The sequence below is a fragment of the Thamnophis sirtalis genome, unplaced genomic scaffold, assembly GCF_051295495.1.
Source record: "Thamnophis sirtalis isolate CommonGarterSnake01/CBP01778 unplaced genomic scaffold, rThaSir2_p1.2 scaffold_3, whole genome shotgun sequence".
NCBI classification, from domain to species: Eukaryota; Metazoa; Chordata; class Lepidosauria; order Squamata; family Natricidae; genus Thamnophis; species Thamnophis sirtalis.
In genome coordinates this window covers 105,842,545-105,867,230 of record NW_028261383.1, presented here as the reverse complement: position 1 = coordinate 105,867,230, position 24,686 = coordinate 105,842,545, and the positions used below count along the sequence as shown (strand labels likewise).

Sequence of the window (24,686 nt, the reverse complement as noted above, 5' to 3'; positions counted from 1 at the left end):
TTGCAAGTAAAACTGTCTTTTGCAATTGATGGATGGTGATTTTGTCAATGCCAGTGGTGTTCCAGTTGTTTGGGATTGCACTCAGGTCGCCTATCATTATTGATACTAACTTTGCTTTCTTTTATCGCTGTCCTATTTCTGTTTGTAGGTCTTCATATTTTATTTTCTTCAATTCTTCCTCTCTCTCTCTCTCTCTCTCTCTCTCTCTCTCTCTCTCTCTCTCTCTCTCTCTCTCTCTCTCTCTCTCTCTCTCTCTCTCTCTCTCTCTCTCTCTCTCTCTCTCTTTCTTTTGCTCTCTTCAGCAAGGGTATTAAAGTGTCCATTATGTCCCAAAGGTGCTTTTCAAAAGGCAATTGGACTTTTTTGTTTTTCTTTGAAAACATTTCACTTCTCATCCAAGAAGCTTCTTCAATTCTGACTGAATGGTGGGGAATGGAAGGATTTATATTTCCAGTCATCTGGTTATTAGCACTTCGAAGATTGGTTGTTAGCTCTCTGAGAGTTTTTGAGGCCACTTGGTGGTTTATCTGGGTTATCAGAGTGCAAATGGGTGTGGAATCTTCTTGTGGCTCATGAAAGGACTACATTGTAGACAGGAGATAGGTGGCATTGCATCCCCCTCCCACTCTGTTGAGAGAGGACTGCTCAATTTTGACAGGGATGGCCAATTTTACTCTTTTTTTCAAAGCAATATCAATAAATAGTTATGCAGACGTTTTTGTCTTGCTTATCAACAGTTAATAAGTCCGGGCTTCTTCATTTTCTATTACGTGGTCTGGTTCTTGCTTATGGTCAAATGATAGTGTCTTGAAAATATTCCAATGCATCCATTGTTGCTACTTTGTCATGACATTGTCTGTAGTCACTCTGTGGTTTTCTTGGAGCAGTTAATTAGGTGTTTCTTCAGCTTCTTTGCAGAGGTGGCACTTTATGTCTTTTGCTGTCTTCTCAATTCTGGCTTTGTATGAATTTGTTTGAAAGGCTTCATCTTGTGCAACCAGAATTATCTCTTCTATCTCTTTCTTCAATTTTCCTGTTCTTAGCTGTTGCTAGATCTTATTGTTATCTGCTTTGTCTGCTATTTTATATGTGCTGGCCATGTAATACTTTGTCTTGCCATGTCTCTTTTCTATTATTCATTTGGTTTTTCTCTATAAGCCACTTTGGTCTCTCCAGTATTCAGTAAGCCTTCATAGTATACTTGTCTTAATGCATCTTCTTCACTGTTCTTTAGATATTCTTCCAATGCCCTTTATTGATTGTTCAACTGTCTGATTTATTTGCAACATTCAATATCCTCTTATAGGGACACAGTGGTTCAGCGGCTAAGACGCTGAGATTGTTGATCAAAAGATCTGCAGTTCAGCGGTTCGAATCCCTAGTGCCGCGTAATGGAATGAACTCCTGTTTCTTGTCCCAGCTTCTGTCAACCTAGAAGTTTGAAAGCATGTAAAAATGCAAGTAGAAAAATAGGAACCACCTTTGGTGGGAAGGTAACAGTGTTCCGTGAACATTTGGCATTTAGTTATGCCATCCGCATGACCACAGAGACGTCTTCAGACAGCGCTGGCTCTTCAGCTTTGAAATGAATATGGGCACTGCTCCCTAGAGTCGGGAACAGCTAGCACATATATGCAAGCGGGGGGGGGGGACTAATACCCTATTATTTTCCCTGGTAAATAAAGCCTATCAGTATAGTTCTGTGGATGAAGGGCATGGTGAGGATGACAATTTATGGTTCAATATACTCAGTTTTCAAAAGCCAACTTGAAAAAAAGCCAAAACTAAAATTGTGGCATCTTTGTTGCAGTCTAAGGTGGCACTGAGAACTTCAGAATGCTGATAGCTTTTCTTAAGACCTTGTCTAGTGGCTCCTCCTTCTCATTTCTAAGCAGTCAATTATCTGAACAGGCAAGAAAAGAGAAGGTTGTCTTGTAAAGAAGGCCATGTGTTCAACACAGAAAATTTATGTTGCTTCTTCACCAACTCTTTCAGTGCATCCTTATCTAAATGCATGAATTAGGGATGATATTGAATGACTCTTGGCCCTCCTGAACTCTGTTTTCATTGGCCGAGGCATTTCAGACTGATCTTTTGCTGTTTCCAGGGCGGCCCATCGGCTAGATCTAAGGATCTCACAGGCCGGATCCAGCCCCTGAGCCTTGAGTTTGACACCCCTGAATTATAACTTTGAACTGTCACTAAGTGAATGGTTGTAAGTCAAGGACTACCTGTATAATCTTAGGTTAATATATAAAACTTATTCATTTAAAAAAGCTCTGTTCTATTCGTTTAAAAAATGGGAACAGTTTGGAATTACATAAGCACAAGGAAGACATTTACTGACAAAGATTTAAATATTTGTTTTAATTTGGCCTCCTAAATTCATTCATAGGAATTCAATGTTCAAACAGACTGAATCTCTTCCCTTTTTAAAAAGAATTAGATTCGTAGTATCAAATGACGTGGCAGAACTTAGCTGCAAGTTTCCACTTGTTCAAAAACATCAAGGCGCCAAAACCACTTCCTTTGTCAGTTGTTTGGATGTCATCATGCTGAAGCCCTTTCTTAAGGTACCATCAGCAAAGAATGTTATTCTATTAAGGAAAAATTGCTAAATACTGAATATTAAGTTCTATATTGCTCTCTTCCCGGCACAAGCAAAACCAATCCAATGACTACAGAGTAGAATGTACATTTACTTCCCCATACCTGCTTCATGAAATTGTTTTCTTTAAGAACAAAAATGAAAAAGAAATAGATAAAATAAAATGAGTGCAAATAAATTGGTTAAGAATGAGACAGACTCCAATGTTGATTGGCAGACTGAATTCTATGAATTAATACTATTGTCAACCCTGAAGCAAAGCTGGCTGGGGCCATCTTTGAGGCTTCAGGGTTGCCATTAGATGGGAGGGGAAGGGAAATGGTTAACTGGGGTTTTGCAGTCAAAACAAAAAGTTTTCCTGTGGGAACCAAGGTCATTCCAACAGGTAGCTGGGAGAGGAGAAGCAAAGAAACCAAGCAGCTGTCCAGAACTTCTATTGGACAAAGACTGATGATTTGGGAAAAGGAGAAAACCTTCTCTTTTAACTGGGTGAAAACTGCAGGAACTTTTAGAGTTGATTCTCACCAGGTATGGCAATATGATGTATCCAATACATTTGTTCGAGAAATCTACCTGCCTAAGAGTTTTGCTTTCTATGGGTGCATTATTTGGAACATGGACAACTATGCAGTTATCTAGGTGTCAGTATTCTCCCTCTGGTGCCTTCCAACTATGTTAACCAGCTGATTGGAAAAATCTGTGATATATTTTCTGAAGCTGTAATGTGATCCATTCATTTAAGCATGTTCTCTTTATTTATTTTTAAGTGAGTTTACAAATGAAGTATTTATGGCTGCCTATTTAAAGGCACATTTCATTATTAAAGCATTACCAAGGGGCTTCCCTTCTGCATGTGATGGAATGTAATGAACCTCTGAAGAAGCTTTTTTGGATAAGAAGAGAAACATCTTCCAAAAAAACACAAAAACCCAGAAAGTCCAGTTGCCTCTTGAAAAAGCAATTTTGGGATAATACAATGTCTAGATGGTAGCAAAGAAAGGCAGATTAATTCTTGGCTGGCTGACTTATGGTTGTCTGGATGTTTGCAGCCCAGGTTTGATAGCCCTAGTAAAAGAGAAATAGAAACTATACACTAGAGACTGCCCTATGCAGTCACTCCAATTGAAACTATAAACCACTGTGCTGCTGATTTTCAGTGGTATGATTTTTCATTCTAATTTGCCCCATAAGACTTTTGTGCCCATTCTGGTAGTAGTGTACTAGAATGGTAGTTGATAGTGTCATCTTTGTGGCTCTTGAAATTTCATTTAAAATAAATGTATCATCTCCTTCCTGCAATAATATATTAAAGGTAAAGGTTCCCCTTGCACATATGTGCTAGTTGTTCCCCACTCTAGGGGGCAGTGCTCATCTTCTTCTCAAAGCCGAAGAGCCAGTGCTGTCCAAAGAGGTCTCTGTGGTCATGTGGCTGGCATGACTAAACGCCGAAGGCTCACATAATATAATATGTAACATAAATATAACTCAAACAGCCCCTAAACAATAGGCTTTTAGGGTGTTATTGACCTTATAATTGATTGTGTGCTGGCATAGGAAAGGCTTTTAATTAATTAATTCAGTTTGATTAATGCTACTGATTACTAGCAAGCAGGCTGTCTTTTCCCCCTCTAACAGTTAATTTTCTTTTTTTTTAAGAAACAAAAAAGAAAGATATAGGATGGTTTAAAAAAATGGAAGATGATGTTATCTGGAAAAAGATATGTAATATTATGAATGACTCAAGGCAACAGTGAAATAAAAGCCTCCTTTAAATACATGCTGATCATTAAACATTTAGTATTTTAATGTAAAAACAGTGAATGTTATTTGCATCGTGCTGTAGGAAACAGCTTGATGCAGTATGGCTGTAAATACGTTTTGGTTGGGAAGCTGATCAACAATGAGAGTCAAATCTGAGAACAAAATGTATTAACTTAATTGTTGTTACAAGGTAATTATTGTCATTGTCCTGGCTATGTCTTGAAACCGCTTTCTATGCACATTGGCTAGCATGCTGGAAAGAATGCCAAGACAAATTTTGAATGAAAGAGGAAAATTTGGAACAATCATTTAATATGTGCTTAGGATTCAAGTATTTGGATTCCTTTGGAGAACGCAGCACAAATACATTTCTTTCAGACCAGAAGCCCAATTTACACTTGGTAACGAATCTATTTCTTGTTTTTGCCCTTGGCTGGTTTAATAGAACTGGTGAAGGCATTGTTTCACAAGTGGTACAGTTATGCCCCAAACATAGTACATCATCTAAATTGTTTTGTACTAGATGAAAACACTTTTGTTAATGAAAGTTGGAGCCCTGAATTCTCACAACACATTTTTCATCATGTAAGTGCAGATTTTATTCCCTAAATAGCACAAGAGTGCCTAAACATAAAGCTCTCCAATTATATCGTTCAGAGCACCAATACTTTTGTATTTGTATGTTCCACTTAGCATGCATATTTCTTATGTTCAGGGCAGCTTCCCAAACTGCAGTACAACCAAATAATCTTGGCTTGAGAATTAATTTTTTTCATGCAGCTTTGGTTCCTTTTGATATGGAGTTGACATAATTTGACTGAAAATCAAAGCGACTTTCAAACCATTTTATCTCTCATTGGACTGTTTCGTTCCATACACTGGGATTTCATACCAGTGTCACAAGGTTCAGCGCACTCTTTTTCTCTCTGCTCTGTGGCATTAAACTAAGGTCAGGAAAAAGGGATTTCTCCCCTTCCATGGGAAGTTGAGAGATGTTATGCCAAATCCAAAATCATTCCATCATTCACCAAAATTCAAGGCATATTCATTTCTCTCATCAGGACGCGAGAGGTTTTTTCTTCTTTTTTCAGAGGGTGAAATGGTGGTAGAGGCTATGGTGATTTATCCTGCAGAGCTTCAGAGAATCTGGCTAGTTGTGATAATACCCTGTTTCCCTAAAAATAAGACCTCCTGGGATAATAAGCCCAATTGAGCTTTTGAGTGAATGTGCTAAAATAAGCCCTCCCCCGAAAACGAGCCCTCCCTGAAAATATTGCAACACAGCAGCAGCCATGAGGTGACCACGCTCGCCACCTCCTGCACCTCAAAAATAATAAGAACCCCCCCCCAAAAAATAAGGCCAAGCAATTATTTGGGGGGGTCAAAAGAAAATAAGAAAAATAAGTTTTGTTTTGGGGGTAAACATGGTAAAAGCTCCAGAGGCAAACTTTTTGTTGTTTTTAAGAGATGGTCAAAGGTTTACTCATTGACCTCTTCAAGCATTAGAGGGAATGGTTGCTAAAAGTTATAGAACTTCTGCTCACTTTGATGGCATGATCTTGGAAAATCCTTAGCAGCAAATGTCAGGTGCAGTTTGTCTACTTCTGCCTGAAGTAATTAGCTAACACTAATCACAATTCTCAGTTGGATAAAAGCAACTAAAGGGTTTGGGAAGAGAATTGAGAACTTGCAAACTCTTTGTTACAATTAATTCAGAGAAGAGTGCAAGAAAGCCCATGGCTTATTCAAGCTCTTTCTCATAATATTACACTGAATGCTGCATCTGAACATAATCCATTTAAAAGATAAAGTTGTTTAATGACATTGTGTTCTTTTTTTTTTACAGCAATATACAATTTTAAAGCTACCCAAGTGCCCCAGATATCACTACAGATTGGGGATGTGGTTCATATATTGGAAGACCATGAAGGTAAAAATATACAGTACTTTTCATATTGTTACATCTTTGCTTCATTAACTTGAGTTTGGGGCTGTATATAAGATGACATGACTTTTTCTCCTCTTCTAGTTGTTAAGTACTGTACATGTGAGGTGAATTAACATAGTCTTACTATTCTTTAAGCTAAAAGTGTGGGGTGACTCTTTGAGTGTGGAGTATAAGTAAAGCTAATTTATATAAAGACTCTTTAATGGAGATTAATAACAAACATACTGTATATGTCACTCTCAAATGATTTTGAGTAGGGTGAACTGTATTCTGGTGAAGTCTGACTAATATATCAAAGTCTATGATGAAGAATATAACTTACAGGTAATCTTTGACTTATGACCAATCATTTAGCAACTGTTCAAAATTAAGATGGTGTTGAACCAAGAGGCTTACAACTTGTCCCTGAAGTTACAACCATTGCAGGAATCCTATGGTCAAATGATAAAAATGTGGGTGCTTGGCAGCCTGCACACAATCAAACTTGCAGTGCTGCTGTAACTCTCCCTACCTACCTAGATTCCCCCATCTCTGCCACTGCTCCAGCTTACTGGTGTAAGTAAAACCCAGAGAGAATCAGTGTACAATAAGTGGAATGATTGATTGTGTGGTTGTATCATGATTGGTAGATTGGTCCTGATTGGTGCTGGCTGTGTGTCTGTTGTTGTTTCGTGTTGTAACAGCCTGGGTGGTGGTGGGGGCTCGTTTGTTGACTAGGGCTGGTAGGTGGGACAACAAGAGAATAATTATGGAAGCTATCGAAATAGAGAAACACCCCCACAACATGAATAAACCTGACAATACTTCCCACCTACCAGGCATCTGGAAACCAGCCCTAGTCAACAAAGGAGCTCCACCCACTACCCAGGCTGTTACAACATGAAACAAGAATAGAAACACAGCCAGCACCAATCAGCACCAATCTACCAATCATGATACAACAACACCACCAATCATTCCACTTACTGAAACAAAGCCAGCACTCCACACCCACCCACCAAGTTTTATAGAATGACGGGAGCTCCAACCACGCTTTAAGCCCAAAACCCAGCCTGAAGATGGCGAGTGAGGCCTCGCCAAAACGTTGCCAAGACAATCTCAATCTTACATAGGAAAAGACCCAAATACAACAAGACCAGCATACATACATATACATATACATATACATATACATATACATATACATATACATATACATATACATATACATATACATATACATATACATATACATATACATATACATATACATATACATATACATATACATATACATATACATATACATACGCCTACATACATACATACATACATACATACATACATACATACACACACATATATATATATATATATATATATATATATATATATATATATATATATATATATATATATATATATATATATATATATATATATGATAATAGATAGATTAGATAGATAGATAGATAGATAGATAGATAGATAGATAGATAGATAGATAGAATAAAGTGACTTATCTATTTTTTACCAGAAGAGGTCTCTCTTGATCTACAACATTGATGTAATGTTTTCTAAATCATTAGAAAATTAAATTCTTACAAACGTTTAGATACCATAATAAGTACAAAATAACAGTCCATAGGCAACATTACTATATCTTCATCATTACCTGTATGTCTCCCTATCCCTTGCCTGTATGTACTGTATGTGATATAGGCTGGATAAGAGCACTGATTATGCAAAAATACCATTGTCTCATCTCCTACAGAAATTATTTAAACCTGTTTTAATTTAATATTCCTTTCCTATCTTATGCAAAATCTTGCCCGGCTTCAACAATGGCAGAAGTCTCTTTAGTTTCTTGCTTTTCATGATTTTGTTTCTATTGTGATAAATGTGCATATGAGCCTCAAGGTCAAAATTAGGAAAATACGAAGAACGTATGCTGAGAACAGGTTTGAATGGGCTGAAGGCTGCAATTATCCTCAGCTATACTACAACTTCTTAACTTATGATGTTAGTCATTAATACTTGAACAATTTGAGATAACAATTATTAATGCTCCTCATTGTAACCATACAGTCACAGAGCAACTGTGCACACTCAAGTAGACTTAAGAGCTTTTATTTTAATCAGAGAAAAAGCAAAAAATATAAACTAGAAGAAAAATAACATTTTTATTTTAATCCCTTATCTCAGATGAGATTAGTTCACAATCAGTGACATGTGGTGAGGTTTATGGCTGGTGAGGCAGCATTCTTTTTACACTTGTGGACTTCAACTCCCAGAATTCCACAGCCAGGCATACTTAATTCCGATTTAAAGCGACAGCATTTGTTTTTCTCCTTTGCTAAATAAATTTCCTTCTTGCTTTTTCTTTTTCTTCTCCCTTCCCCTCTTTCCTCCCTCTCTCCCTCCCTCCCCCCTCTCTCAAACACACACACACACACACAAAGTTGCACCAGGATTCAGAAAATTTAGGTTTTCCTCCTCTCCCCATGTTAGCAATACCACTAGCAGCATTTTGGCTGGCAGATGTAAGTAGATGTAAGTAGAAGTGGAAATTCATTCTAATGTTTTTGCTTATGATTGGATAATTAAAATTTCAGAAGACCCAAAGACATAGTATTAGAGTGTTGCATTATAGTGCATAAACTAAAGAACTGTGTCAATATGCTCCCTTCCCCCTCTCTCAAACACACACACACACACACACACACACACACACACACTGCACCAGGAGGATGAAGTTTGAATTCCTCCCCCTCCCTCTGACCCACACGTACCTTTTCCAGCTGTTTCAGAGAGGATTTCAACTCTGCTCTTGCCTGCCATCATGAAAAGAAAAAAAATGTAAAAGGAAAAAGGCAAGAGCTGAGGTCAGGCTGAGCTAGTTGCTGCCAGAGTCACCGTGTGGATGACTCTGCTTAACTGTTTAAAAAAGCCTCTAAAAAAACACCCTCTACAGGAGGCAGGAGAACGATGTGCCTCATCTACATCAGGAATTTTTCGGCTTTTAACCCTTGCTTAGTTCTGCTCGAGTGATCATAAAGTCAGACTAGATGAGGCACCTCGTTCTCCTGCCACCTCCTGTAGAGGGCACTTTTTAAGAGGCTTTTTAAAACAGTTAAGCACTAAGCAGAGTCATCAATGGTGACTCTGGCAGCAACTAGCTCAGCCTGACCTCAGCTCTTGCCTTTTTCCTTTTACATTTTTTTCTTTTCATGATGACAGTGATGAGGCTCTGCCTCCCCTGCCTCCCCTGACTGCACGCCTCTGTTCTCTATTATACATGAAACTTATCAATGCATATCAAGTGTGTTATTTTTGGCTAGGGACATCAAGAAACTATGGCAGAAGCTTTAGAAATTTCATAGTTTGAAAATGTTTAGAAAGTTTTCTTTCCCTTCTTCCTGTGAAACTGAACAGTGGGAATTCAAATTATCTATAAATAAAGATGCTTGCAGCAGATAGGTGAACAATGGAATTGACATTCATGAAATGCAGCCACCACTGCAGACTTAAATCTCTTTGGAAGGTAAGAAGAGTCATGGAAGCCAGGGCTATCAGTAACTAGTGAAGAAAATATTGATGGATCAGGACATCAAATATCAGCCATACCAAGTTTCTTATTACTAGTAAAGGAGAGAGAGAATGAATTACTGTTTTCAAACTTTACATCGGTGCTTCTGCTAGGCATCTGGCTGTCCATGTAGGTTGGGAAAAAGAAAATATGCAGAATTGCATAGTTTTTTATTTGATTCAGCTTTGAAGTTCTTCTGATCATTTTATGTGTCAAGAAATCACATATCAGCATTCTGCAACTGGACACTGTCCAGATGTACTGCTTTGCAACTCCCAGAACTTCAAGAATATAGGAATCTCTGGAAGCTCCATGAAACATTTTCCAGTATTTTTGGATTATAACTCTCCATGAAATTCCATAGGTTTGGAACAAGTACAATTTAGTGTCCACATACTTGGAAAACATTGAAAAGGTTTTTCCTTGGTTTAAAAAAGCAAAAGCCAAAAAAATTAGCATGATTATTATTAGCATATGGTGTTGTTACATTAATCAGGAGACTACAGTGCTAATGCAGAATAGTAGTTTGACTCCCAATGACACATTTGCCCATAAGGATAAATGCAATAGTCCAGTTGAAGGATAACTGGGAAACATGGCTTCCACAAACACAAATCTATGCTGATTATTAAATTATTTTGAATGCCATAGGTAATATATAAACTTTATTTCTGGTTTTCAGCACCCCTGAAATATAACATCCAATCTTGGCGAATTACTACTCATTTAAATTCAGAGTAATCATACAAGCCATGTTTGTATGTAGATATAGATCATTGAAATCTTTCCCACTTTTCTGCAACTTTTCTAGGAAAGGAATGTTAGGGAAAATGTACAAGTTAAACCATTCATTTGATCCACAATGCAGTGCCATAGGCAATCATGGGGACATTTTGCCTTTTCCATGTTACATGTTGGTTCTGCGAGCTACACTGACTTTCAGTTTGTTTCTTGGTGCAATTCAAGGTCCTATTTATTACTAAGAAAGCTGTACGTAGCATGGAGCCAGAGTATTTGAAGGACAGTTTTGATCCCATTGTATCTATACATCACATAGGCTGGACCAAAGGAACATTCTTCAGTTCATCTAATAGGGATTGCCATTGAGTACTCCCTGTGGTTCAGCTTACTGCTTTGGCCTGACTGCTGTTTTTTTTAACAGGCATCATGGTTACAGGAACAATCAAGCCATGCTATTGGTATATAAGCCACTTTGTGTTGATCAGTTAATCAATTAGGAAGGGTGTATTTAATTTTTATTTAAAATATACATGCATTTATACTGTATACCTGTTAGATACCTAGAACTGGATTGGTGAGGTGAGTGGCTGAATCAAGGAAGGAAAGAATTTGCAACCATAGCAAGGAGGAATCATCAAATATTTTAATAGATAGACTAGCTTTTTTCTCAACTATATTGTGGGAATTGCTCTTTTCAATGACACTTAGTCCCACGGAATGATTGTAAAATAATTGTTATATAGCAGAAACTGTGTTGAGAGGACATAGTCTAATACAATGATATGCTTCTGTTTTGAATTATAGATTGGTACAGGGGATTCTTGGTCAGACATAAAGAAACTGAGGTGAGTTTGTCCTGTTATTTACCATCATTGTTATTATTGAAGTATTAGTGTTGCAACTTTAAAGTGACCAGATTTTAATTTACCAATTTGGGACACCATTGATGGGGGGGGGAGAAGAAATCAAAGGGGTGCCCAACATGTACCCAGCGTGCCCAGGTCCTTCTTACCTGGCCTCATCTTCACCCTGTGGGCACCTGAAGCCTTCCAGCCCGAGCACTAGCAGGAGTCGCGGGGCGGGCTGGCCAAGTGGCGTCGCGCACGCAGCTCGCTTCGCCGCCTGATGGAGGCTGCCCTGCTGCTGGCGCTGCTGCGCCTCTGCTCCGCCGCTGAAGATGCCATCGCCATCCCCTCGCCAGCTCTTCCCGCCCGGACGCTCGCCGCCCAGGAACCTTCCAGCCTGCCCGGGGCGAGTCGGCTGTGGTGCAGCCGTTGGTGGGCAGGAAAGCTTCAGCCGGCTCCTGGGCAGTGGGTGTCTGGGCGGGAAGAGCCAGCAGGGGTGGCAGTGGTATCTTTGCAGCGGAGCACAGGCACAGCAGCACCAGCAGCAGGGCAGCCTTCATTGGAAGGCGAGGCAAGCTGCATACGCGAGGCCGCTCGGCCAGCCCACCCCATGACTCCTGTTAGTGCTCGGCAGGGTGCAGCCGCCACGCATCCTCCAGCCCCGCAGGCTGCCCTCCTGGCACACAGCCACCATTATCCTGCAATTCCTTGGCAGCGGCGGTGGATGTGGCGGCCGCGAGACCTCCTCCTCCTCAGCCACTGCCATCTTGGCCCCCCTCCCTCTGAGCCCCCTCCCTCCAGCTTCCCTCAGGCCCCGCCCTGCTCTTCCCTTGCCCTCGCACAGAGGGTCCTGGCAACACTGCCAATGCCCTTTTCGTCCACTCACCCATTAAAATCGGGACTTTTTAAAAACGTCGTGGGATGCGGGACAAATTGTGAAAAATCGTGACTGTCCCACCAAAAGCGGGATGTCTGGTCACCTTATGCAACTTGCTTTTTTCTCCTTTTGTACACAGGCAAAAATTAAGGATATAATTATCTACTGTATAGAATAATTTTATATACTTATACTCTAAAACAAACCCCATTGATTTGATCCCATATAGGCATGTACAAGATTACAATCTTCATGTGTTTTGACTGGACAATGTTTAAATAAGCAATTGATTTATCTGACTTATTATTTTTAGCTTTCCTTCAGGGAGTTTATGTTTCTCAATATTAACGATATTTAATTCATTTTAACCAAGATCAACATTAATTTAGGAACTCTTTATGCCTTTCCCTGTCAAGCTATTAAGTCAGGATTTGAATGAAGTTCAGGTTGTTTAATTGACTCCTGATTACAAGAAATACATTGATTGGAAATATTATATGCTATACCTAAATACATGGTTCTCAAACTCAAACATGGCTTTTAGACATGGCTCTCAAATGACTAGGAAAGAATAAAGAAAGGCAAAGAACTTTACTTAAGCTAAATTACTCTGCGTAACATCAACAATCTTTCTAAGATCAATTTTGGATATTACATATCAATGGAAGCTGAAAAGAGTAGATTTACTTCAGACCCATGTCCATTTACATTATAATATAGCAGGCTCTTTGACTTAGTAAAAGAGGTTCATTATCGAGTGTTATTTACTATCATTGGCAGACATACCTCTTGTCATATCCTTTATCTTTTCAAAAGGAAAACATCAAAGAACACATTTGGGACGTTCAGCTTTTATTGTTGAGGAGGGACTTCTATATCATTTGGGCATAATCAAAGCTCAGTGGCAAAATAAGATAGGTGGCATGGGCAGTGCTCAGTGGGTAGTCCTCTTTTGTAAACCTGGAAAAGTATGGAATATTATAATAATAATTTCACTCAGCCTTGTAGTTCAATTACTAAAGTATCATAGCTTCACCAAAGTTGGTTTCTAAATGCCTACTTATATAGCGTTGACTTTTCAACTGTTCAAGGAAGATATATTTTGGGAAATATAACAGCTGTGTTTTCCCTTCAATTTCAACAGGGAATATTTCCAAAATCTTTTATCCACATCAAAGAAATTGCTGCTGAGAAGAAAAGGTATTATATATAACATATATTTTCTAGATACCTTATTTTGGAAAAATAATAATATCTTTTATTATTGGTATATTAGAAACACATCTCAAGAAGGAAGAACATATTGCAACCAAACTAAACCAAATGTCACTTTTTATTCCATCTGGTTAAGATCAATTCAATATACAATTTGGGATCAGATCCCAACAATCATGAACAGGAAATTGATACAAAGTAGTGAAAAAAGTTATATTTTATTTTAAAGTACTGGTCTGGTATATGAATAGCAATAGCACTTAGACTTATACTGTATATTGCTTCACAGTGCTTTGCAGCCCTGTCTAAGCAGTTTACAGAGTCAGCATATTGCCCTCAACAATATGGGTCCTCATTTTACTGACCTCGGAAGGATGGAAGGCTGAGTCAACCTTGAGCCGATGAGAATCAAACTGTCAAACTGCAGGCAGCACATTTTTACCTAATATGATGGCTTGGTTCATGCAACTTGCTAAGATGTGAAAGAATTTGATCACTATTGTCTTACTCATTGTGGTTTTTAAAACACCTTTTATAGTTTAGATTTTTGTTTGAATGGAGCCTATGTTTGCAGATCAGTAAAGAATAGACAGTCGTTTATCCATTCTGACCATGTTTGGCAGAATGGTCCATCCTGACCATGTTTGGAAGTCCAAAAAGCATAAGAAGGTATTTGAAAATCTTGTGGTTAGGTATAGGTAATCAGTAGTCAAGAATTACAATGCTTTCATTTAAAAAAGACAAATCTTTTCTACATCTTTTCTGATTTCATTCATTCCTCTCCTTCCATTACTTCTCAGCACTGCATTTACAAGCAAATATTCAGGAGATGTATGGAACATCTAGTTTAGAATGGGAACCAGAGGAGCCTGTCTGAGTGTCAATTCAGGATTGTCTGTCTCAAATATCTATCTGTGAGATGTTTAGCTATGGACCCAGCTTTCATATTGGACAGTTCCATTTCTGGTTTTTCACTTGGGTTGCTGATCACATGTATAATGTTAAATTGTATTATAACACAGTATTTGTCCTTTGGCTCAGAAATGCGGAAAATGTAATACCTGCTGAGATTCCATTGGTACAAGAGGTTACCAGCACATTATGGGAATGGGGTAGCATTTGGAAACAACTGTATGTGGTGAGTTATTCTTCCTTTCTTGCAGGGAAATTTTATGACTGCTCAAGAAGAAGCTTTAGTTGCATTAAGTGCCACGTCAGTAGGCTTGGTTATCCAGCAAGCCAATGTATTTTGTATTTAATTTTATGAATACATAACTGCTCTGAAAGTGCTGGAAGAAATCCCTTCATTGCAAGATTTAGCTTCAATTATTTAAGAGGCTGTTGTGTAATTCCACTTTTGAGTGTTATGTGATTTCAACCTTTGAATGATCTTTAATGCACCATGCACAAATGCACTGCTAGGAGAATGTGAAAGCTCTGGGTGATTTAGAACCTATGGCTTTGCTTATGCAGAAAAACTGCTCTTATGTTATTTCTAAACAGCTGACCGGCTTCTTTTTTAATGCATAACCTGTCCAATTTAAAGAAAATGAATTTTGTGCGCCCAAAGATCACACTGGTATAAAGTTTATTTTGGATAAAGGAGGGGTCATTTTAAAAAGAGAGAACACTTCTAATGTATTTGCTATTGAGTTCCCATGTTCACTATATGGATGAGAATAATGAGAATAGGTCAAAGTAAGCCACAATTAAGACACAAAGCAAAAACCTAGAATATTTTTTTTGAACTCATCCTGAAAGGGTCCGGAAAATTTGGCAATCCGTTCTGTTTCCTCAACACAAGCAACCGGATTGGTAATTGATTATGCTTCAAGAAAAGGTTCCAGAGGTAGTTGATTAATTTAAAAAGCACGGGACTAGCTTTTTAGTAGATCTCCAAGGAAGCAGAAGAGCCAGGTGGATCAGAAGGAATTATTGGAAAGCTGTCACAACTTAGAGCAGTTGCTTCATTTTCCCTGTAGTAGAGCTGGAGGCATGCAAACAATTTTTTAATTAGGAAAAAAATGTCATTGCTGTGAAAGGAAGGATATTCTAAAATGCCTAGAGATATAGGTTCCTATGTCATGTTCAGAAAACAATAATCCTTTTGCTGGATTGCTGGGTTTTGGTTTATGCCAAATTTTCTATTCTGTGATCATACTTGGGGTCTTACCTGTTTTACAATAGTCCACCCTACCTTCAGTCACAATAAAGCACTAAGCACTTTCAATATAAACTGAGGCTTGTGTTTTAAATATCTATTATATTTTGATTATGTTTTGATAAATTGTTACAACTCCTCCCTAAAACAATGCTATAAAACACTGCACACCAAGACAACCAGAAACAAGAACAGTTTCCCCCCGAACTTCATCACTCTGCTAAAGAAATAATTCCCTCACCACTGTCAAACTATTCACTAAGGCTGCATTACTATTATTATTATTAGTCTTCTCATCGTTCCTATTACCCATTTCCTCTCATGACTGCATGACTTTAACTTTGTTGCTTGTATCCTTACAATTTACATTGATATTGAATGTTTCCTGATTGCTTATTTGTACCTATGACTATCATTAATTGTTGTGCCTTATGATTCTTCATTGATGCATCCTGTCTTTTTATGTACACTGAGAGCATATGCACCAAAGACAAATTCCTTGTGTCCTTGGCTTATAAAGAATTCTATTCTATTCTATCCCCAGGGTTTTTGTAGATTGGGGAAAAATAGGATCACTTCCACTTAGAGAAAATATACTGATTCTGCTGTCATAAAGGGGTTGCTTAACCACAGTGACAAACAGCAATTGAAATTTTAAATAAGCTAAAGTTTGAATTGTTTCCTTTTTCAGGCAAGCAAGAAAGAACCCTTCCAGCAGGTACAAGCGATGATGTGCGAGTTAATGGAGTGGAGATCACAGCTCCTCTCAGGGACATTGCCCAAAGATGAATTGAAAGAACTGAAACAAAAGGTCACTTCCAAAATTGATTATGGCAACAAGTAAGTTCCGATATTGCTATCAAAGTATTTTAGAAATAGAATTAACTTGGCATATTAGAAGCTGAGATTCCTTAGGTTTGCTAACCTTAGCATTGCTTTTGAGAACACTATAATAGAATATATTATGTGCACAGTTACAGTATATGTGGTACCTTGCTCAATAGTAGTAACTGTGAGAGGGATCTTGGAGTCCTAGTGGGCAATCATTTAAATATGAGCCAGCAGTGTGCAACAGCTGCCAAAAAAGCCAACACAGTTCTGGGCTGCATAAACAGAGGGATAGAATCAAAATCACGTGAAGTGTTAATACCAACTTATAATAACTTGATAAGACCACCCTTAGAATACTGCATCCAGTTTTGGTTGCCATGATGTGAGAGATGTTGAGAATCTAGAAATACTGCAGAGCCGAGCAACAAAGATGATTAGGGGACTGGAGGTTAAAACATATGAAGAACGGTTGCAGGAACTGGGTATGTCTAGTTTAATGAAAAGAAGGACTAGGGGAGACATGATAGCAGTGTTCCAATATCTCAGGGGCTGCCACAAAGAAGAGGGAGTCAAGCTCCAAAGCACCTGAGGGTAGAATAAGAAGCAATGGGTAGACACTAATCAAGGAGAGAAGCAACTTAGAACTAAGGAGAAATTTCTTGACAGTTAGAACAATTAATCAGTGGAAAAACCTGCCCCCAGACGTTGTGAATGCTCCAATACTAGAAGTTTTTAAGAAGAGATTGGACAACTATTTGTCTGAAGTGGTGTAGGGTCTCCTGCCTAAGCAGGTGGTTAGACTTGAAGGTCCCTTCCAATTCTGTTATTCTATTCTATTCTATTCTATTTTATTCTATTTTAAGTGCTCATTAGAAAAACTGATTTGATGATTTTATGGTGCTTATATATTATATTGTCTCCTTCTCCTTACTGTTTTTAGGATACTAATACTTGTTTTGCTTTTTTGGATCTTGATCTTCTGTTACTTTTTTCTTTTTATTTCCCATCCCAAGTCACAAATTCTGTACAGGAGGTAATATGAAGATAGTAAACATATTACATCTGTTAGACTACATTCCAGAGCAACCATGGAGAAAAAGACAATGTGGCTGATAAATATTTCATATACAAAGCTTATCTATAGGAGCAGCAAAGGGAAGTGCTTGGGCTGGATGTTCTGGAATAAGATATATTGAATGGAAAGGGCATCTTAGATTTTTAATTTGCATTTCATTAAACAAAAAAAACCAGAAAACACACAACTATCCCTCTTTTATTAGGCAAAGTTGGAGTGAGTTTTCCGAAAGTATTTTAGGGCATTTTTTAAAAGTGGCTTTTGCAAAATGCAGGATATTTTTTTTACGTCTATCATTTCAGAGTTCTGCATCTCATTATTTAAGCATTGTTTAAAAGATGAAAAATGTTTGAAGCAGTAAGTCATATAAAAAGGTAGGAAGATACACAAAGTACAGGCAGATTCTTAAAGGATCTCAAAGAATGAAAGTAAGATTTTACTTCACCAAATGAAAACAGTTAATACAAATATGGAAAGGCAAAACAGCAACAACAATCCTTGATCAAAAGGAACAAGCTTACAACTTCATTAGGAAGTCCACACACAGTTTCTCTCTAGCCTAGGTCTTTACAGCAGTTCTTCTTATACCTTCTCCCTTACAGAGCATGCTATCATGTTGTCATTCCACATGTTCAGGTGCAAGGTGAAGAGTATAAACAAAGCTAAGGTAAACAAAAGGCAAAGAAATATCATCTGGACTCTCAACATACTGCCCTTAATCATGTCAGAGTGATGCCAGTTAAAATTAATATCTTAATAAAAAAATAGTTGTTTGGAGATAGAGGAGAATTTGAAGGGAAACAGTCTAGATTATTGCCTGTTTAATCTTGTTTTGTCTTAATTTCAAGGAAAACACCTATAGGCACCATAGGTGTGGCTTCTCTTCAGATGCAAATAGTAACTCCCCAGAAGTAGGAAGAGGAAGATTTATCAATCTAGTTTTGGAGTTTCCATGACACATTGCACCATAAGTACAAACATTGGCTGGGTTCACTTAAACAAAATGGGATTGGCCAATTTGTGACTCAGCATATTGTATACACTCAGCTAAAGGATTGAAAGTTCTGCATTTCATCTTTGCAAGCTACAGTTACTTGGACTCCTCAAAAATTGTTTCTTTCATTGCAAAATCATGGATGTTAATTATATTTACAGTTCATTCAGGATGCCATTCACCATTATGCATTATCCTCATTATATGATATGTTAACCCAAACTTTTTGCTATGCCTCAGACACGGTGTTTGGTTTTGGATGAATGTCTTAATTTTTAAATCACACCTCAAAGATAAACAGACAATGAGATTTCAAACAACTTGAAATGAAACGTAAGATATTTGTAGTGTGATGTCCATTTGAAACTGAAGGATGGCCTTTAATGTTGCAGATGACACTTTCCATTTATATCTACAGGATTCTAGAGCTGGACCTGATTGTTAGAGATGAAGATGGCAATATTTTGGATCCTGACAAAACCAGTGTCATCAGTCTCTTCCACGCACATACAGAAGCTACAAAAAAAATCACAGAAAGAATTAAAGAAGAAACGGTATGGGGTTTGCATTCCATCTTTCTACTTTCAAACACAGCTTTCCTTGTTTATTCCCATGAACGATTAATCTGTAAAAGCATCAGGAGCACCTTAGCAATCACTTCTCCTGCTTGATTCAGTATGTATATTAAAAATATCTCCTCACACCAAGAATTTATTCTGAATTCCCAGCTTTTTTAAAATGCCGATTTCAATCCATCAATAAACCAGTCACATAACTTAGACTTCCAATTTACACACATATTGGTGCAGACCAAAAGGACTATAGCAATTGTTTTTTTTTAAAGTCAGATATACCTTACTTGGTCTTTAAAAACAATGTGCATTGGTGAATCTTTGTAAAAAATGGGGAGACAAGATAAAATTTAGAAGGGAGGACAAGGCCTTCCTATTATCCATGTTTATAAGCTTTAAGTCAAATAATGTTTGTATGACGAAAGTGAGCATCACACCAATTCAGATTTTCTAAAAGCTAGTAACTTAAACTACATTCTTTGCAGCAAAGTAGTTTTTCTTGATGTTTGTAGATACAACTCTTTTATTCTGAATTCCTATTGAAGTCCCAGATTCCAAGGTTATCATAATGGTAATAACAATTGTGCACAGTGAGCAATGCCAGACTATCTTCAGGTATTCATGTCTGCTGGGACACGATATGTTTAAGCACACTATTTCCTGAACAGACCTTTTATTTTTTTTGTGTGAGATCTCCATGATCTAATTTCTGGCTTAGTGGGAAAAAAAGTACCTGTCTTTTCCCTGAAAATTAATGCTGAATTAACTTAAACCTAAAACCAGCAGACAATGCTACATATGATTTAAAAAATCAGTAATACCTAAAAAGTTACAATTGTAGCATTCCATAACTATTGTGTGAACAAGATCTACAGTACAAAGTAGGTATGGAGAAGAACAGTTTATACCAGAGTTTCCTTTTTGCTATCACAATCTTTATGTACATGCCTCCTAGTGGTGGGATTCAGGCAGTTCACACTTATTTGGGCGAACCGGTTGGTAACTTTCTAAGTAGTTCAGAGAACCAATAGCAATAGCAATAGCAGTTAGATTTATATACCGCTTCATGGGGCTTTCAGCCATCTCTAAGCAGTTTACAGAGTCAGCATATTGTCCCCAACAACAATCCGGGTCTTCATTTTACCCACCTCGGAAGGATGGAAGGCTGAGTCAACCCTGAGCCGGTGAGATTTGAACAGCCGAATTGCAGAATTGCAGTCAGCTGAAGTAGCCTGCAGTGCTGCATTTAACCACTGCGCCACCTTGGCTCTGATTGTTGGAAGAAATCTCCTTTTGTTTTTTTTCACTTTACAGGGCTAATCCTGTAAGGAAGGCAGGAAGAAAACATTCTGGTGTTGTTTCTAGCCTAATCTTTATTGACCTGCTTACAGAAACTGCCTTTCTGGTTAACCCTTATTACATTGTAAAGCTAAGGCGAAGCACCCATTGACCTCAGTGACCTTGAGTTGGCTACGCCCACCCAGTCACATGACCACCGAGCCCCACCTACCCAGATGGTCATTAGGGCAGAGAACCGGTTGTTAAATTATTTGAATCCCACCACTGATGCCTCCTCTAAAAATCCCCAAAAATAAAATGAACACAAATAAACAATGAAAGCAATACAATGAAAAATATATATTTGTTAATTTATTTAAAAAAAGCATCACTACTAGGTTATTCAGGTGAGGGTAATATTTTGGGAAATGTGAATTTATTGTAATAATTTAACAACTGTTAATGGTTTTTCATACTCACCCTGGACTTTGTACCAGCATAAAGAGAGACATACCTCACAGTTTGGGAAAGGCTGCCTTATACATATAAAAAGATGTTTGATTTCAGAAGTAGAGAGGTCTTTGTAGATATTTACAGCAGTTTACTTAATTTACTTAATTTTGCATCTCAGGTATTGAAAATGACCAAACATTATGGGAATTATATTTCAGCACAACTGGGCAGGAAAAGTTGGGGAAAGTGTGATAAATGTTGTGGTTTAAATGTTCCTGACCACAAAGATGTGATGTAGCATTAACATTTTTTTTTAAAAAAAAGCAAATCTGTTTATCAAGTTCTTTTGCTGTTTTTCTAATAACATCTCTTTCTCTTATTTGTTGTTGGTTCTCAGTCAAAAGATGAGCCTATATATGGAACTTTCTGCCGAAATACTTCATCCCCCACACACAGCCTTTATGTCTTTGTAAGAAATTTTGTCTGCAAAATAGGGGAAGATGCTGAACTTTTCATGTCCCTCTATGATCCCAATAAGCATACAGTGATAAGGTATGCCAGGTTTTTTTCCACTGATGCACAGTGTTCATTTTCCTAAGAAACTTAAATGTTTGTGTGAGATTGTGTGGATCAGGGGTAGGTTCAAGTAGTCACTACTACCAGTTTGGTCATGGCCATACCGCACACAAACACACACACACTGCTGGCTCCAGCAACCCAGGCTGCCAAACCACTACCGGTTCAGCTGAACTGGTCTGAACCGGTAGGAACCCACCACTGGTGTGGATTATGACAATCTCTTGAGGTTTGGATGAATTTGCGATGTGTTGAAATTAAACATACATAGTTATGAACAGACTTATTTATATTAATGAATCATTTGCTAAGACATCAGAATGACTTATAGGTAGCCCAGGTTTGCATCAAAGCCTATGTTATTTTAATAGGTTAATGGAACTGCTTGTATCTTTACATAATTATTAACCATTGTCTCAGGCTTTCCCCATTGCTCTAGGTTTAGCCAAGCATAATGACTGAAGTTGCAGGAGCTGATGAAACTTACTTGGTAGAATTTTCAATGATGCACTTAATATAATTTAAAATTTCTTGCCAATATTTTATACAGTGTTATTTCATTGTGACAATCTGAGTTTATATAATGTTTGTTTTTCCACAGTGAAAATTATTTGGTGAGATGGGGGAGCAAAGGTTTTGTAAAAGAAATTGACAATTTCAACAATCTGAAAGTGGTTTTCACTGTGAGTAAACATAATCCTTTCACTCCAACCACTCATACTACCTGTACCTTTTCTGGAAAACTTGCAGAATCAAGTATTTCTCATCTGTCCACGGGAAACAGAATTAGCAGAATTTTGCTAATTGACCTCTGAATTGACTTCACTTTATTCATTCTCTCTCTATGGCTAACTTTACATATAATACAAAGGCATTATGTGTTTTTGACTTGGGCAAACTCAGCTATTGTATCTTACGTAACTAACCATGGTTAAAAAAAGATTGCCTGACAGGTGAAAATAATATTTTTTTTTACAAAGAATTTTTTTTTTAGTTTTTTTTTTAGTAGAAACTAACTTTTTCAAATAAATTATATGGGGGACAAATATTTCCATTAAACTGAGACCTCAGCCGTAAGACTAAATCTAGTGTTTGACTAGACTCACATAATCCTGAAACACTGAGGATAGATGGTAATTGTCATCTTGGAATAACTGATCCATATCATTATGGCTTTTATCTAGCTGTATTTGAGAAACATTAATATTGTGGTACAATAAAAATTATCATATTGTACACAGATGTTATGCTAAATACAACAGATGACTAAGTCAGTAAATCAGTGAAACATATAAATTATATTCTAATTACCTGAGAACTTCTGGGGAAGAAATGCCAAACTGAAGACAACGCTAACAAAAGCAGAACTGAGTAGGATCAGGAATTTGCTGATTGACTACACTAAAAGAAGATCTGGTGATGGATCAGCAATTTGCAATTCCACAGAAAAAGGAAGACAACCAGAGATGGTCCACAAGTGCTTCAGAGAGTTGTTTCTAGCATGGATTTTTTTTTTGGGGGGGGGGAATTAAGTGCAAGTTTATAGCAATAGCAATAGCAGTTAGACTTATATACCGCTTCATAGGGCTTTCAGCCCTCTCTAAGCGGTTTACAGAGTCAGCATATTGCCCCCAACAACAATCCGGGTCCTCATTTTACCCATCTCGGAAGGATGGAAGGCTGAGTCAACCCTGAGCCGGTGAGATTTGAACAGCCGAACTGCAGAACTGCAGTCAGCTGAAGTAGCCTGCAGTGCTGCATTTAACCACTGTGCCACCTCGGCTCTTAACAGCAAAAGATTACAACTTTGGCTTGGGAAAGTTTAAAAAATGAGTTGAGAGTTCAGATGGATTGGAAATAACATTTTCAAACTAATTTTAAGGGTGAAATAATTTTGTTTTGAATTTTTTTACAACACATGTGAAACTTCATTCTGTGCTGAAGGAGGAAATCTTTATTTTTTATTTTCTTTAGTATATTCTTAGTTTTCTTTATTTTCTATTTCTATTTTTTGTTTTCTGCAGTTTCTATTTCATTCTTATTGTTTATATCAGGTGGTGCTGAAACAACATTTTCCTGTTGTTATTGTTACATTATTACAGCAGTATTAAACCAGAAAATGTTGATGTTTAGATATCACAGTTTTTTTAACTGTAAGTCTGTTTAACTGAATTTTGCTGCTATTTACCTCAGGATCTTGGAAACAAAGATCTTGGAAGAGACCGAATTTATTTGATCTGTCAAATTGTACGGTTTGGAAAAATGGAACTCAAAGATACTAACACCAAAAAATATACTCAGGGCATAAGAAGGCCTTTTGGAGTGGCAGGTAAGGCAAACAATGGATAAGATTCAAATGTCAGGGTTCCAAGTAATACATCCCGTTCCATAAGAACTCCGGGGCAGGTAAATTCCTCAAGGAACATTTTATTGGAACATATCAAATTGGCAACATTCCTGGTGGAAAACTGGCTCTAAGTCCCCACTGGATTTTCACCCAATTAAAAGTAAAACTGTCTCTTCTTCCCCTTCCCCGAATCTCCAGTCACACGGTCCAATCAGCATGCAGTCCAGTTGCTAGATGACCTCAGTCTCCACCAACATCCTTGATTCTCAGGAGAAATAATTTTATTTAGGCTACAACACTCCAGCTATCTCTATATCCCCCTCCCTGGCCTCTTTGCTCCAGGCTGTGTCAGCACTGAAGCCATGAGAAAAGAAACTTCCCTAGACAAAACTACCAAGAGAAAATAGCCACAGTTCGCCCAACTTCAGGGTTGACACCCAAAAAACCTTCACAGTTTTTAATACAATTCCATTTGTGCCTATGTCTGTTTAGCCACTCCTTGCTTATTAATGCCCCATCACCTCCCACATTACCATTGTCCTTGTATATTTAAATCCCAGTCAATGTGAGCTTATGCTACCTGATATACAGATTTACCAAGATCATGGCATTTATAACATATTCACTGCCAACAAGCATATAAGGATAAGTTTTGGCACTGGATACATAGGATTCTGCTTATATAATTGGACTTGATCTTCTGTTATTTAACCCCCAGCACTGACATTTTTTGTATACTGATATATCCATAGAGATTTATGAAGCTATATTTGTATTTAAACCTTGTAATGCTATCAATTAGATATTACCTACAGAAAATGTTGAACATGTAGCTT

At 37.7% G+C, this 24,686-nt stretch overlaps 1 protein-coding gene across 1 annotated transcript in view; it reads left to right on the top strand.

Moving 5' to 3' along the window:
* The window catches only part of DOCK2 (dedicator of cytokinesis 2), a 293,899-nt gene that overhangs the window by 2,011 nt on the left and 267,202 nt on the right, over positions 1-24,686 (top strand). The window contains exons 2-10 of the mRNA XM_087709665.1: positions 6,216-6,299; positions 11,431-11,471; positions 13,493-13,548; positions 14,605-14,701; positions 16,416-16,564; positions 19,043-19,178; positions 21,325-21,479; positions 22,105-22,186; positions 23,697-23,832. Coding sequence (XP_087565791.1) covers positions 6,216-6,299; positions 11,431-11,471; positions 13,493-13,548; positions 14,605-14,701; positions 16,416-16,564; positions 19,043-19,178; positions 21,325-21,479; positions 22,105-22,186; positions 23,697-23,832 — 936 coding nt within the window. The remainder of the gene's footprint in view (positions 1-6,215; positions 6,300-11,430; positions 11,472-13,492; positions 13,549-14,604; positions 14,702-16,415; positions 16,565-19,042; positions 19,179-21,324; positions 21,480-22,104; positions 22,187-23,696; positions 23,833-24,686) is intronic.